The sequence below is a fragment of the Myotis brandtii genome, unplaced genomic scaffold (genome assembly GCF_000412655.1).
Source record: "Myotis brandtii unplaced genomic scaffold, ASM41265v1 scaffold83, whole genome shotgun sequence".
NCBI classification, from domain to species: Eukaryota; Metazoa; Chordata; class Mammalia; order Chiroptera; family Vespertilionidae; genus Myotis; species Myotis brandtii.
In genome coordinates, this window is record NW_005371371.1 from 3,390,097 (window position 1) to 3,407,481 (window position 17,385).

The 17,385-nt window shown below is 38.2% G+C and overlaps 1 protein-coding gene across 1 annotated transcript in view; it reads right to left on the reverse strand.

The window, feature by feature from the left end:
• MYO16 (myosin XVI) overlaps positions 1 to 17,385 on the reverse strand; it is a 449,416-nt gene that overhangs the window by 102,364 nt on the left and 329,667 nt on the right. The window contains exon 28 of the mRNA XM_005884469.2: positions 14,198 to 14,300. Within this exon, the coding sequence (XP_005884531.1) occupies positions 14,198 to 14,300 (103 nt within the window). The remainder of the gene's footprint in view (positions 1 to 14,197; positions 14,301 to 17,385) is intronic.

Here is a 17,385-nt window from a genome sequence, read left to right on the forward strand (position 1 = left end):
GGGGGGGGGAAAAGGAGACATATGTAATACTCTTTGTAATACTTTAAGCAATAAAAAAAAAATAAAAAAAAATAAAGTATCCTGTTCAACAGAGCTAAAGACTTCATGGAAATGGCTAGGTATTGTGCTGCCATCACATTCAGGAAGTTTTAGAAAGTTCTTCATTCACCTACTTGATATACTTTACAGTTATTCAATGGACTGATCCATTATTTCATATCCATTCATTCACATTTTTTACCATATATAATTTATTTGTGGATTGGCAAGATGCCGAGATGCTCATTAAAAATGTTACCATTTGCCCTGACTGGTTTGGCTCAGTGGATAGAGCGTCGGCCTGCGGACTGAAAGGTCCCAGGTTGGATTCCGGTCAAGGGAATGTACCTTGGTTGCGGGCACATCCCCAGTAGGGGGTGTGCAGAAGGCAGCTGATGGATGTTTCTCTCTCATCGATGTTTCTGACTCTCTATCTCTCTCCCTTCCTCTTTGTAAGAAATCAATAAAATATATTTTTAAAAAATGTTACCATTTGTTTGACAGTTGCTGGTCTTTTGGGGTTGTCATATTTGTAGCAAATGTTTCATCTCTTCTAAAAGATTAAAATTAGCCCTTCAGCAGTATTTTGAATTTCTTCATCAGAAACTATTCTGAATAATGCATTTTAGTCCTTCAGTCCTCTGGTATCACTGATAGTAAGGATTAGTGAAGCATAAATCTAGAAATCTTTATCAGAAAAACTCAGAGAGGATCACATGAATTTTAGGAGAAATGTGTTGGCCATTTTAATTTTTCCATGGAATGAATTCACATAAAGTTACTTTGCAGTCAGTGCCTTAGTGTGCTGTCTCACATCCAACAAATTAGGATTCATCCGAATGAGAACAAATGTTCAGATCACCTACATTCTTGATTCTAGTCGCATTCTCTTATAGAAAGATATTTCTCTCTCACACCGTAGAAAAGGAGGGAATGAAATGTTCTCCTACTGAGCCCTCTCCCTGTGCACTCCCTAGATGCAGAGTGTTCTGATCTGAGATTAAAATGTTAATGTCATTCTCACTCCTATAAAAGTAAGCCATCTGTGAATTATAGTCATTGCTATTTTTATTAGAAAACCATTAGGATTTTTTTTGAAGTGACAGATTTTAAAAGATTATACAAAATTATCATTGATGACTCCGAAAGCTTCAATTACTGCTACAGTCTTCAGGGACTTTTTTTTTTTTAGAGGTGCAGGCTGTGGGAGCACAGACACCTGCTGGAATGGCGGTTGTGATGGCATGTAGGTGGTCTGGAGGATGTACTAGAGAGAGATATTAAAGGAACCTGTAAAGGCCCTCTCCTCCCTCTTCTTCCTCCCTCCTCCTCCTCCTCCTCACCACTGATTGCTGCTTCCAATCACAGTGTTACAAGAAGTAGGGCTTGCCCTCCCATGGAGGGTAGGAGGGACCCACACTTCTTGTTTCCATGGAAACCTCAGGACACCCCCCTACACAGGAGATGCACATTACTACTGGCCTCCCTTCTTAGGGGTGTCCCCATTTGACCACTCCTCACTGTATGGAGATGGCGAACAAAACTAACTTCAGAGTGATCTTCCTAAACATCATTATATTATTTTTGTGCTTAAAATTACTTAATTGCAAGTCATAATTTTCAGAACAATGTTCAAAATCTTTATAAATGTTTATTAGACTTTCTATAGTATAGTTCTTTTTCAGGGCTTTCTTGTTTATCTATTCTTAAACTATATCATATTGCTTGCTGTTCCAAAATGGGAACTTGTTTTTCTCCTCTGGCTTAACATAGTCTGTTTCTTTTTTCACATAATATCTTTATCTAAATTATCTACTTTGTTAAAAAGATTTTTTATTTAATTTTAGAGAGAGAGGAAGGGAGAAGGAGAGCAAGAGAGAAACATCAACGTGAGAGTGAAACATCCATCAACAAGCCCCCTTACCGAGGATCGAGCCCACAACCAGGGCATGTGCCCTGACCAGGAATTGAACCTGCAACCACTGAGCAACACCAGCCAGGGCTAAATCATCTACTGAATAAGCTCCTATTCATCATTTAAATCACAGATGGCTTGGTGAACTCTCAGTTTGGCATTTACCATATAATAATGAATTCGTTAAAATAGCATATCTATGTCATTAATGTATCTTGTATGTCTCTATAATATCACTGATTTCCTTATTTTGTCATTATTTGTAAACCTACCTGAATATTCAACTTGACTATGAAATACTTTGGTGGGCTAGGTTAACATTGAAGAAATATAAAGATGGTAAGTTATATATAGTAAGGCGAAGGAAATGAAAGTAAATTGAATAAAATGGAGAAAGAACTTCAAAGACTAATTTTAATAGATACTAGGTATACTATGAACTCAGTTATTTACAAAAATTCATTTAAAATAATGAAATCTTAAAATTAAACCTTTATGAACTACTTTAATTCATTCATTTTCTAAAAATGCATTTAATGTTGTTCAAGAAATAAAGACTTTTGGTATAAGACTATTGCAAACCAAAATCTAGACTGCACCCCATCCTCTAATTCTTTACCTGCTCTTCAATTCCCCTTGCACACTGCCTCCAATTTATTAACCTTCCAGAAACTGTCAATGATTCCATATTGCCTGTAAACTAAAATGCATACTTCTGAATTAGCATTCAAAGCTCTCCATAATATGGCCTTTATTAATCTCTGAAGGACTAACACTTCTTATTCCTCTAAAATGAGGGGCTACTTACTGTTATTTTAACTTCCCACATATTACTGAGGGCAGAAAATCAATGTGAAACTTCTGTAGACACTATCAAGGGGCTATATAGCATTCATATGCACAAAGTTTTTATTGAATGATGTTACTATTGTTCTCAGTGTTATCTTAGAAATATCACTTCATATAATATTGGGATGCTTTTCTTAATAATTACCATAGATTTTGGTTTAATGAGATATCACTTATTGTCAATGCTTATTTTTTTGTTGTAAAATGCTTAATTTCCATTGTTTCTGATAAAAGATTAATCTTTAAAATTTTCAATATTTATTACTCTAAAAACATTAGCATTATTCTAATAAATACTTCCCACTTAAAAATAAGATATATAATATATTTACATTAAAAGTAGTCATCTTCTTTCAATATAATATTAGCATTAAAAAAAAGCCCTGGTAACTCCTAAAGTGCCTTACCATGTAAATCTGTTCCCAATTTTTAAATAGCTTTATTGATGTGATGTGAACAATATACTGTTTCTTTTATATGGTTTGATGTCTCCATCACTCTCCCATCAGACTTGTTTTTCCTTCTGCTGATCTGATAATGTCACTGTGCTCCTTTAAAATACTGTTGTTTCTACTTTTACCATGGAAAGCACTTTCTGTACTTATTATGTAATCTCTTCCAAATAGAAGCAGCCCCTCAAACCCCAATATTTCCACATACAAGCTATGAATATTCTTTCACTCATTCCTGCTTCTAATTTTTTAAAAATTTTTCATTCACTGATTTTTACAGACAGCTAGCCAGACAGAGAGACAAACATCCATGTGTTGTTCCAGCTATCCATGCATGCACTGCTTGCTTCCTGTATGTCCTCTGACCAAGGATCGAATCCACAATCTTGTCACCTGGTATTGGGATAATGCTCCAACCAACTGAGCCACCAGGGCAGGGCTCATTCCTGGTTCATATCATTTTAACATAGCTCTCAGGGACACTATATCTTTTATCTTTCCTGATTTTCCTTGTCTCGAATTTATTCATCCATTCAACCTATCATGTGTCTGCCTTATCCATCTATTCATTCATCATTCATTCATCATCCATACATAAACCAAACATTTGCCAAGGGCATTCCTGATGCCAGGCCCTGTGCCAGGCTCTGGGACCGCAAGGACAAACAGAATACCTCCTACGCTCTCAAGAAGTTCAGTAAACCAACCATTTAACGAAAATTCATCTTCTCCAGGCTGAATTCACATAGTTCCCCCATTTGCTTCTTTGATTCATTAAGTTTCTAAGGATGACAATTATTTTGTATGTATATAATTATAATTAATATTTTTGTATTTTCATGGTAACTTTGAAAAATTATGAAATAAAAATATTCTAATTTTCAGCCAGGCTCTGAATATACTTTTAAATATCCTCAAAGGATACATTTATACTAAAATACAAGTTCTCTTCTATATAAATAGACTATTCTTGAAGTTTAACTTCAACATAGAAAAGATAATTATAGGCATGCACATCTAATAGAGTACTGTATCTTCTATTTGAAGAAGGTGGTTTGGCTCAAATTACATATAATTGCAGGTTAAGAAAAATTAATTACTCTCACCTAGAATAGTATGACCCATACAGTAAGCAGTGATGAATAAAAACTACTATTTTAAGTTTACTAGTGAATCCCTCATTATGCAATCCTATATATTATTTCATTATGAAAATCACATCAATATAGTCAAGAGTGCTTAAAAAATCTCTTTTTCCCCACATAACACATTGTATAAAGCAATCCCAAGCCATACCCAAACAAGACTGATTAGCTCCAAAATCAAGAGGAAAGCGTATTGGATAAGTTAACGTATTCATTTAAGGAGCACCTTTAGTTTTTCTTCTTAACAAAATGGCCTCCATAATGTCAATAATTAAGTGCCCCATGGAATGTGTATGTGATAAATGATTAACAGCAACATAAGCATAATCACAGCCCACTGTACTCACTGGGGCATGTGTAGGCACATAGGTCGGGAGCCCTTCCACCACCAGCAACTGCCAAGCCACTGCCATCCATATATTTTGATGTTTGCTTTACTTCTAAAAACATGAATACGCACAGCATTTGATCCTGGGCATCTGATCTTATGTTGTTCATCCTTAAGAGTATTTTCAGATATTAAAATATACTAGTACTTCCATAGGTTTCCTAATTTTCCACATACCCATTCTGTGTTGTGTTCCTGTTTGCTTTGAGACTCATCTACACCTATTTTTGTGAATTATCTTCTGCTTTCAACTCCTAAAAGGCCAGGCCTTTTCCATTATTTAGCGCTCCACATATTGTGTGCAGCAAATTCACACTTGTTAATAAGAGCTTGAGCATATTCCTGACAAGCATTAATATTTTAGTTTTAAAGAAGATCCCACTCTTCAAGTCAACACAAGTTAATGGGCCTATTTATTGAAGGCCCCTGGGAAGATATCTCTTGACCTTTCTTTGACTCACCTACCCGTTTGTCCTGTTGACCATCACTCTATCTTGACTGCGCCACTATATTAGCTTGTTAACTGGTTTTCCAACTCTATTCTTGCTCTCCAACAATGCAATTTTTTCATGTTTAAAGCATAAGTCAGATCATGTTACTATCCTCTTTAAAGCTTATTAATGGCTTCACATCGAACTTAAAGTAGAACCTTGTAGTTTGACTACATAAGCTCTGGCCCTTTCTTGCCTCTAAACATCCATTCTCAACATAGTGATTCTGCCCCCAGAAGCTGAAACTGGTTCCTGATGGGGAAAAAATACCCTTACCTATTATGAGGTTTGTGGCATAAAATAGGTGCTTAATAAAGGCTTCTTGGAGGACTAAATAAACTTGGAATTGGGGAAAATGAGATAGATATATAAGAAATAACATAGGATTAAGTATAGCCAAAACCACCTTTTTTTTTAGTAGTTAAGAGATTCATATTGATAAGGAGGATTGATTATTGAGGGGCCACAAACCTTTGTAATAGTTCAGATTCCCCCCACCCCAAAGTAAATTCATTAGTAATTCTTTCATTAATTTTTCTCCATCGTGGGGCAATAATGAAGAAAATACAGGTGGAGAACACTGTCAGACAGCACGGTATCTCTTCTTATCACCCAGTTCTCAGTGTGCCAGCCATTCTGCTCCCATCAGTTCTCTCAGGCTGCCTTCATCTCGGGGTCTTGGCACACGCTGGTCCTGCCCCCAGACCCACTTTCCTGCCCTGTCCGGTGCCTGGGTCATTCTTCTCCTTCAGATCTCAGCCTACCGAGGTTCCCCTTGGAGATGCCATTTCAGCCATATCTAAGCTTCCGTAACTTTAATTTGCTGTCAGTGTCCTTATTGGTTCCCTGACAGCATGGATCCTAACCTGTAATTATTTATTAGTTTACCGTTCATGGTCCCACCCCGTCCCCACAAGACTGTAAGCCCTGTGGAAAAGGGACACCCCATTCCTACTTAATATTGCCTTGTGGAACTTCAGGGACATAAATGGTACTCAATAAATGCTGTCGTCTCAAGCAACCATTCAACCTGGAGTTAGAGGACAATCAGATTGATTTGTAAGAGATGAAAGTTAGATTAAGAACAGGCATAGCCAGTTTTTACTTAGAGATTGTTAAGTGCCTCTGTGTAATGAAGCTGAGAGGAAAAATATAAAATTACTTCAAAGGAGAAACTATGACACGTGGCAACAAGGCTTGATTGTGGATACCTGTATTTCCAAAGAGAAAATGTGATAATAAGTAAGCCGTTTGTTCGTTCATTCATTCAACAAATATTGGTTGAGTGTCTACTCTGTGCCAGACCCTGAAAGGGATGTACTAGTAACATACACACACACACACACACACACACACACACCACACATACACACACACACACACACACGATGTAACAATATATAAGAAAAAAGAGATATAATATTTGTCCACAAAAAGTTCAGAGTGAAAATGGAAAGAGACACTAACCAAGAATCGAACAACTATAATATTACTTTAAAAAACTGAGTCAATACACAAAAAACATTAGGAGTAGTTATCTCTAGATAGATAATTCAATTATGAATGATCTGTATTTTCTTCTTTAATTTTCCCTATTTTCCAAGTTTCTTGTCAAGAATAAATGCTGCTTTTATAATAAAGTGTGTTCATATATGTGAGTAATTGTTTAGTACAAGAGAAAAAAAGAAATAAATATATGTGCATTTATATAGCGATTCCCAGTTATAATGCACATGGTACCAAGAGATACTCTTAGATCCCTAGTCTATTATTTGCAACATTAATAATTCCAGAGAAAGAGAAGGAATATGAGAAAGAATCATTTTATAGGCTATTTTCTAGCTTGTACTTATAGTTGATTTATGAAGTGCTCTCAGAGTAATAAAACAAAGGTTATAAACCATTAATTTATTGTATTAATAAGAGTCAAGGGCCCTAATACAATTGTCTTATCTTCAAATATGTAAAAAAAAAAAAAAGTGGAGGGTGCTTAAAACTTTAACAGTTTCTTGCTCTTACTTTTATTAGCTTTTCTCTACTGTACTATTTTAGATTAATGAAATAATAAATCTTTCATCCATCTGATTTTATTTAATGGTATGGGAAAATGTTAATCTTGCAATTCTCAGTACTGTAAGAACGAATCCTTCAAAGACCATATATTTTTACAGAGACACAATGAAATTTAGGCTATTCCTTGAAAATTACATTAGAAGATGATGATAAATTAATTATTGTACTTTTTTGTTAGTGAATAAACACAAATAGAAAAAATAGATTTCACAAAAATTTGGGGTTTTTCTTTTGTGAGTACCCTTTGTTATTTCTTTCAGTCTCGGCTCGCTCTCTCTGACTCAGACACACACACACATATACACATAGAAACATGCACATGAGGCCCAACCGGCATGGGTCAGTGATTGAGCATAGACCCATGAATCAGGAGGCCACAGTTTGATTCCTGGTCAGGGCACATGCCCAGGTTGTAGGTTTGATCCCAGTAGGGGGCATGCAAGAGGCAGCCAATCAATGATTCTATCTTATCGTTGATGCTTCTATCTCTTCCTCTCCCTTCCTCTCTGAAATCAATAAAAATATATTTGGGGGAAAAAAGAAGCATGCACATGAAAATATATTACATGGGTAGTTGAGGTGAAGTTGAAGTTCTAATTTAATTTCTTCCTTCCTGTGTGTATAATCTTGAAGGAGTTACCCAAAGTCTTCCTTTATCTGACTCCTCACCGTTAAAATGCTAGAGAACATGTAAACTCCCTCTAAGGTTATAACCTAAATTTCTCCTTCCATAATTTCCTGTAGCAGCTACTTCAAAGGGACCACGCAAAACACTCTTTTTGTCCACAAGGGTTCCCCCACTCCAGAGTTTTAGAATCTGGGTGAAAAGACAGTGAAATGGCTGGGAGGGCTCTCCTAAATGGGGGCCAGCCTGCCCCCCAATCCTGACTTCCCCTGAGCTCTGCGAGTGTCTGTGCTCGGAAGTGGCACCCCTGGCATCGCGTGAACTGCCTCTGACAGATTTGTTTCTCCATTCGTCATCCCTCCAGATGGCTCTAAAATGAATATAGCATTCAAATAACAACACAGAAGAAATCATCCTATAACCAGTTGATTCATATAAAACGTGTGAAAATCCGATTATACCATTTATTTTTCCACTTAGAATTAGTTTCAAAAGTTTTCACTTTACATAAATGACATAACATGGCAAAACAAGCATGTTCCACATGGCCCCGCATGCCTGCCAGTCACTTTTCTAAGGCTGGAAGAAATCAGGGTGGGGAGTGTTTGATCGAATGTACATAGATCTGGAGGCATTATTTTCAAAGTTACCTTAAAGTAGGACTGAACTAAAAACGTATCCATTTCGATAAATAAAATACCTGAATAACTTAAAAAATAGCAGGAGGTTAATAACTAATGGTTTAGTTTAACTTGTTTTCAAACTGACCTAATTCAAACTATTTCAATTTTCCCCCCACAAATGAAGAAATCCACAGGTTCTTTGTTTCATTAAAAAAAATGTCTGGTGAGACAGAAAACAATACTGGAAGTTAGTTCAGTAGAGTCTACTCAAATCATTTCAAGACTCTTCCATGCTTTTTTGAACAACTGAAATTCTGCCTTGGAATAAGGACAAAGCTCTGACTAGTCCACCGTATTTTAAAAATATGTCATTTCATCATAAACGTGAACAAGAAACCACCACCAAGGAGGGCTCTTTCCAGACACCACCACACACTGATTTTCCTTCAACTTTTCTTCAAAAGAAAACAACCGTATGTTAAAGCAGCGATGTCAAGTATATTAAGGGAATAGTGACATCAGTGACTTTGCCAAAAGGTTACCAGTTCAAATCATATAAAAGAAGGCTGAAAATTCCTTTGAGAAGTAAGAGCTAGTGGTGCAAAATATATAAACGGTTAATTATTATTTGAAAGCTGAAGTGCTTTAAAGCAAAACACAGTGCGATTTATAGATTTTTTTTTCAGAAATGCTTAAAAGAATTAATTTGACCCTATACAATATTCTTCTTAAATTGTATTTATGTAGCAGTTACAAATTTTTAAAATCCATTTTAAAACTGCATGAATACATGTATTTACTAAATAAGAATGTAAGCCCAACTTCCATTTAACTATCATCTCAACATGATTCCTTAGATACTGCCACTGTTAGGTTTTTGTTATGAATTATTCTGGGTTTTAAAAATTCCTATATGTCTATGTATCCATATAAAACCTATTATATGATTTAGTAGGGTTTTGTTGCCAGACTCATTTACTGGCCCAGAATACATGCACACATGTCTACTGTGCATCTTTCTCTGTGCCCTATGCTGGAGATACAGCAGTAAATCGACATAAAAATTAGCTCTCTTGCACTAGCTTACATACTAGTGCAAGAGAGCTAATTACATGATCTCACTCACTTATGGAATATAATGAACAACATAAACTGATGAACAAAAACAAATCCAGAGAAAGAGAAGCATAGATCAGATGCTCAAACCTCAGAGGGAAGGTAGGGGAGGGTGGGGGTAAGGGGGAGAGATCAACCAAAGGACTTGTATGCATGCATATAAGCCCAACCAATGGACACAGACAACAGGGGGTGAAGGCATGAGTGGGGGGGTTATGGGGGTAATGGGGGGATAAGGACACATATGTAATACCTTAATCAATAAAGAAATTAAATAGAGAGAGAGACAATCAACAATTTTGTAGAACACGTGCATCTAAGGAATAAGAATTAAGCAGAGAAGGAGCTAAAAGGAGGTGGGAGGACGTGATGATTTAAAAGATAGTAGTAAAAGATGGCTCAGTGGATAGAGCACCGTCCTGCAGACTGAAGGGTCCCGGGTTCGATTCCAATCAAGAGCACATGACCAGGTTTCAGGCTCAATCCCCAGTAGGGGGCATGCAGGAGACAGCCGATCAATGATTCTCTTTCATTATTGATGTCCCTTCCTTCCTTCCTTCCTTCCTTCCTTCCTTCCTTCCTTCCTCCTTCTCTCTCTCTCTCTCTCTCTCTCTCTCTCTCTCTCTCTCCCTCTCCCTTTCTCTCTGAAATCAATAAATATATATTTTTTAAAAAGGAGCAAAGCCTGGCATATTGCAAAATGGGTAGATTTACCAAAATGGTTTAATAAGACCGTTCTTAAACTATCTGTGTTCAAGTAGTGATTTAGAACCAAAATTACCCTGACTCGCCTGTCAACCAGCAGCACCCATGAATCCTCTCTCAACCCTAAAATTTCCTAGGGATGGCAGGGTAGCATCTAGATCTCAGCTCTCAGGACTAGACTTGATAGTAAATACTGTATAAAGTCAATCACGTCTTCCCTTAATTCCAGTTCTTCTTCTCCATCGTCTTTTCCTTTTCTTTCTTTCCCTTTTCTCCTTTTCTTTCCAAGATGCAGTTAGGAACTAAAGTTCAAAAGCTCTGTGCTATGTAAGGGTCATTTGGCTGACAGTTTGGGTAAAAAAGATTCTGATCAGAATTGGCCAGCAACGGGAAGCAGCCAGCTTTTTTTCCTTCATCTACTGGATAAATTATGAACATTAAACACACACACACACACACACACACACACACACACACTAACTACAAGAAGCAATCTGCTCCAGCTGATAAAGGAATATGTAAGTGCCTTTGATCAAAGCTCCAACGGGGATGCCTGGGCTATGTCTTTCAAGTTCTGTAACCTGAATAAAAGGACGTTGGACGGCTACATTAAAAGATATAGATCGAGTTAAATGCAGTGGAAAGAACAGAGCATGGCAAGACCTGGATGCCGGTGTCAGCAAAGGGGCCTTTCCGCTGAAACTAAATATTAACTGCACCTAATATTTTGATCAGTACGCTGATTTCCAAGACTCCATTTCCTCATATTTAAAATGAGGTCATTACTGTTCACCCTACCTACGTTCCTTTTTCTACATAGAGATGCTATTCGGCTTAAGTCAAATAAAGCAAAAAAAAAAACCCTGAATAGTTGGTTTTTGGAGAAAACACACACACACACATTCTGTAAAAGAGAGAAATCATTTTTTACAAAATATTAAAAAGTCCCACTACCTCCCTCTCATATTGACTCCCAAGCCACAACTATGTAAAGAATAAATAGCACGTGGATAGGTAAACAAACCCAACAGCACTGAAGGGAAGGACAGAGAGATGTCCTCATCTGAAGCAAGGAAATGCTGGTGTTCACCAGCAGTTGTGCATTTGCTACCACGTACGAAAGTGTGAGAACTATGGACTTAAAATCCTATCTTGATGATTCAGAGCCTTTACTGCACACGGTCTGATTAATGTCAAGGAGAAATGAAGAAATCTCATAAGATCTTCAAGACCCAATAGAGCAACAATACAAGAATCACACCTTTAGTAAAGAGAATTTAATTTCTAACTAGTACTCTAGACAGGTTCACACAGCAAAAGGTAACTCTGATCTCCTCTATCTTCTGGCATTGTTCTTAAAATTACAGAAAAGAATAATTTAACTTATGCTAACTATTCAGAGCCAAAGGATTAACCCTGCCTGCTTCACAGAAACACACACTGTAACTCTCAGCAATTTTGGAATCATGCTACAGATACAGTAACCATCCATTAGGATCTTTCTGTTGCTCCTGTTCATCCTTGTCCACTAACCACTCAGAAGAGAGTCATAGTAAGAACTGCAACTATCAACACATTTCAAACAAATGCTTTGGTTTTCAAACTGAGGAATCTGACTTACCAGGTCAAAAATGAATGATTTTTTTTTAAAAAATCCTTTTGCTCTCTGACTAGCAGAAAAGTGACATATGATAAGCTTTATTTCTGTGAAGTCAATGATTTGTCCTCTATGATAAAGCACCTGGAAGGTTACATTTTGCAGAAGCTGAAGAAAGCAGTCTCATCAACTATTTACTATGGAACACAGAAGCAAACATGCTCAATGAATGAATACATTTCTCTTTTTATGTTTGTTCTGTATTTTTAGGCTCCTTTGAGGAGGTAAGGAGTGAGGGGAAATGGAATAGTGCAATGAAATGTGATCTTTTTCCAATTTTTTGTTTTGATGAACTTTTTCTAAGTCCAAGTATGTGTTTCAATTTATTATTGTCCTCAGCAGCAATTTTAAGTATCCTGGCACAGGCAGAAATGGCTGCCAGTTTGTCCCCCAGCCCCCTTGCACACTTTGACCCCCTACACTACACAGGTGAGGTGTCTCAGAGAACTGATGGCTAGTCAGGTATTGTGGTCACTGCCAGTCACTTTCTTAGTGAGGAATTATTCCAGACTCCCTCACCTTTTTCCTACAACGGAACCTTCTTTCTCAACATTATTTCTTTTTAATTATTCTTTTCCATGAGTATTATTTAAAGGAAAAATACACAAGAATATCTTAGAGTTACTTATTCATGAACCACTACTATTTAAAGCTTACTTAAACATTCCAGCGATGATTCAGCTGAAAAGACTTAAGTTAACCTACAAGCTTGATATGCAGTTCTATCCGTGGCCCCCACATCTTATGACTCTGTTGTGACTAGCTCACATCATTCTGTGTTAGTAATTCCTCCTCCCTTTTTTATGCAATCTTTAGGCACGATGTGCATCCATGATTACTACAGACTGTGTAAGCCTCCTCCTTCAGACTGTTATTTAAAGTTCAACTCCATCATTATTAGAAAAAAAAAAGAAAGAGGGAAAAGATGGTAAAGAAAAAGATTGGGTGGCACAGACAATCAAATCATTACTCATCAGTGCTAAAATTCCATGTTCTTAGTTCTTCATCATAGAAGAATGGGTGGGTTGATGTCAAGCCAGTAGTCTCTACCTGTTGGCCTAGACTGAACCACTCTCAGACATGCTCAGCAATTCTGAACCTTCTGTTCATGTCATTTCTGAAGTGAAGGTCTTGTTTGAGGCCTCAGTGATTATCATATATTTTCACTTATGAAAGCTCTATCATTTTCTAAATGAGATTTATATCTGCTTTCCACTAATGGTTATGTTTTGCCAAAACTATTAGCCCCCATGCCCTTTGCTGCCTAAGCACTTAGAGTTGTTTTATAGCTAGAAATGCCCAATAATTCCTGGTGCCTTGGCCTTGATTCCGTTTCCCATTATTGCTCCAATATTACCTTCTTGTCTTGACTCTTAAGTTTCAAACAACCTCTTCCTTATCCTAGTAAGGTGGCATATTGGCCTTGTTTAAGGTATTAAACAAAACCCACCCTGTGCCTCAATTTCTGGGGAGTATTTCTTGTTTTTCTGTTTCATGCTAATTCCTCCCTCTGCAAGTCCAGCTATTCCTCCCGTGGGCCCCTGGCCTCTGCCAACCAAAAGGATCACAGGACGTAATTAAATGTTTCCAATTATGAAGATTTTGCCATTAAATGAGGTTGAAAGGACAGTGGCGTTTTCAGTGTGTGGTAGGTTAGAAGCAGGGCAAAGAGAAACAGAGCAAAGGAGCCTAAACAAGACTCGAGCTGGGCAAGTCTGGTCTGAAGAACACTTGTGAGATACCAGCCAGGAGCCAACGAAATCACGGCTCTGTCCTCACCGTTCGCTTTCTCTGGCTTCTGCTACCTTTTAGATGTTTCAAAAAGCTTTACTGACAATATTTAAATCTGCAAGGTGGACACACCGAGCGGGGCGACAGGAACGTCTTGTCAGTCCCGTACAGGAGCCTGTGGCTTCCCTGGTGTGTGTGCTGCACGCTGCTGAAACCAGGAAGTCAGAAAGACTGATGCGTTTCCAGGGAATACACGCAGTGTCTCGCCTTGCCAAACACATCAAAGCAATTTGTTTTTGCCAGAGAGACTCCGGTGGCTCCCCGCAATGACTCAGCTCACTTATTTAAGATCCTAAACGGGTATGTTAGGAGCTTGTAGGTCACTAACCTGCCAGCCTTGTAATTTACACCGCTGGAAAACAAGTCGGCATTTCTCCTCAGCAGACAGCTTCTTCTTCTCGCCGGGGAGTGTCTCCACCAAGGGCTTATACCTGTGAAAAGCAGCAGGGACATGAAAGTGGTGACTGGATTCATCAAACCAGTGATTATAAGCAACAGAACTGTCTCTGTTACACTGTTTCTTAGCCCCTATCCCCCCACTCCCGGTTCCACGTGTCCCCATATACTCCATTCATTGTGCCTTTAACAGGCAACGGTGCAATAACACATCTTTTACATGGAAAATTATGTTTGAAATGAATCAAATATATTGTTCAATCCTTTAATGTATGTTTAACACTATCATGGAGTGATGCAAACCATGTAGCAAAAGAGAATTAATCTGTTAGTTTTTGCTTAAATATTTAGAATGATATTTAAAAAATAGAGTTTTTAGGAAACACCAGCATACTTTATGCCCATTTGAGAGTGCATCTTGACGTAGTTAGAATCTACAATAAAGGAATATCAAAGCACCCGGAATTATTGAGGCAGAGCAGCTTTCTCCCAACGTATTACAGAATCGAGTATTTGAAATCTTGCAGCAGGACATTGTATTATGTCCTGGAAGTTTCTTTAAATTATTATCTTTCATTCCCTAGATGAAATGCTTGCCAATATAATAGTTTTCTATGGATGTATTAAAAAATATTGCTTTCAAAATTACATCATCAATATAAAAATTTTTTGCACTTATGGTATGGAACCCGACATATGAGTAAAACTGCATTAGAAGGAGGAAGAGGAAGAAGGGGAGGGGAAGGAAAAGGAGGAAGAGAATAAGAAAAAGGAATAGGACCAGCAAGAGTAGGAGGAGGAAAGAAAAGGAGCGGGGAGAGTAGGAGGGAGAGGAGAAGGAAGAAGAGGAGGAGAAAGAGGAGGAAGGGGAAGAGGAGGAGGAGGATGGACAGAAGAAACAAGGGAAGATCTGTGTAAGTGCATCCACTTCTACTGTGTATGTATGGTTCTCATGTGGGACTGCTAACGGAACTCAATGCTAAAAGGTAAATCACTTACTTTTCTGTTACTTTCTGTAGACTATCTTAGCATTTCATCTAAATTTTGCTGCAGCAAATTTGGCATCTTCTAAAAGGAGTGTTTTTGTTTCCTCAAGGCAACTAAGGAGGGAAGTACATTGCCTACACATCTCTACTTTCCCCCTCCCCCCAGTCAGCACTGAGAGCAGTGGCCATGTCCCACTGACAGCCACAGCGGATTTACACACATCTCCTTATTTCTGCAAGTGCTGTAGAGAAATGAGGTCCCAGCATGCGAGCCAGCGCTGCAGTAACTAGGGGTCTGGCCTATAACGCAGACTGAGAAAATATACCTATTTGACTTTTTCAGTAGCAGACGTTTATTTCCTTTCTTACATCCTGAGCATTGTCACTGAACACTCAGTACAGGTGCTCCTCCACTTATGATGAGGTTATGTTCCAATAAACCGATTGTAAATAAAAAATATCTGAAGTTGAAATGCATTTAATACACGTAACCTAGGGAACATCATAGCTTAGCCTAGCCTGCCTTAAACGTGCTCAGAAAGCTTACATTAGCCTACAGTTGGGCAAAATCATCTCACACAATGAATACACTGTAGAGTGTTGATGGTTTGTGCTCACGATCATGTGGTTGACTGGGAGCTGAGGCTCACTGCCATGTCCCAGCATCAGGAGAGAATCTAGGGCATACCCATAGCCTGGGAAAAGATCAAAATTCAACATCGCAAGTTCGGTTTCTACGGAATGGGTATATGTGTAGCTCCATCATAAAATCAACCAGTTTTAGGTCAAAGCATCAGAAGTCAGTGACTGTCTCTCTATTATTTGTCCCGGGTTGAGAATTGTCATAGTTTTCCTAATCTTGACTCAGATAAAATAAATACATCAACATCAGCAATACCCTTCCTTTTCCTGTATAGATTTTTGCTCATGTGTCAAATTTGGGGTACAGAAAGGAGTAAAAATAGCAAGTAACAGAGACTGAACATGAAATTGTAGTGCCAGAGGCAAGGATATAAAAATCCTGCTCATCCTTTTGATCACACTGAGTGGACTGAGATGATCTATGGATGACAGAAGCATTCAGTGGATTTTTTTTAATAATAGGCAAGAATGTGATTTCCTACCCAGCAGGCACTGAAGTTGGTAGCTATTTTTTTTTTACTGGCCATATTATGATTGCTGCAGAAGAGAAAGATGTATTTCAAGGGTGGAACAGAGAGAACAAGTGGGTCTAATGGAGTATGTGTGTGTTTGTGGAGGGTTGGGACGTGAAAGTAAAATGTGCAGAGAGCAGTGGGATGGATGCCTAAACGTTATGGGCATCCCCAAAAGATGCTGGTGCATGACTTCAGCAAACATGGATTTTATTTCACAATGTTTGGTCCAGGGATGACAAACAATATAATTGTACAATGTGTTAGACTAGGAAAGAAACTGGGTTGGGAAATCTAAACACAGCTTCAGGTTCCAAATATGTAGCAAATTTGCTATGGGGCCCTTGTCAAGCCACTTAGCAAGTAATTCTCCCCTTTCTTACTGTATGTGTATTTCTTGGGATACGACACAAATACTAGACTATTCCTGTCAGTCTTCAATGTGTGTGAGCTTCCCTAAAGCAGGGGTCATCTTTGTACCTTCCATGGTGTCTGCTCCACTGTTTTTGTATGAAGCAGGTACACATAAATGATGCTAGGAAATTGAGCTGGGAATTTAAGGGATGAGAAGTAACATTTCTTGAGCACTGAAGGAGTACAGGGGGCTTTTCATATGTTACTCCACATGCTCCTCATCCCTGTAGGAGGTCTGCATGATAATCTGATAGTGAGAAAGCTGATGATCACATAAATTAAGTCAGTTGCTCTAGTTCACACAGATGGGTATAGGTTGAATTGTCGTCCCCCCCCCCCCACCACCACCCCAAGACCTAATTTGGAAGTTGGATTTTTGCAGATGTAATCAAGGTAAGATGAGGTCATTAACGGGTGGGCCCTTATCCAATTTGACTATCTATACTAATAAAAGGGTAATAAGCTAATTAGACCGGGAGACCTTCTGGACGTACTTCCAGACAAAGCCATGGTGGCAGGGTGGTTAGGGGAGAGCAGGCTGGCAGGGGGGGCAGTTGTGGGCAAGC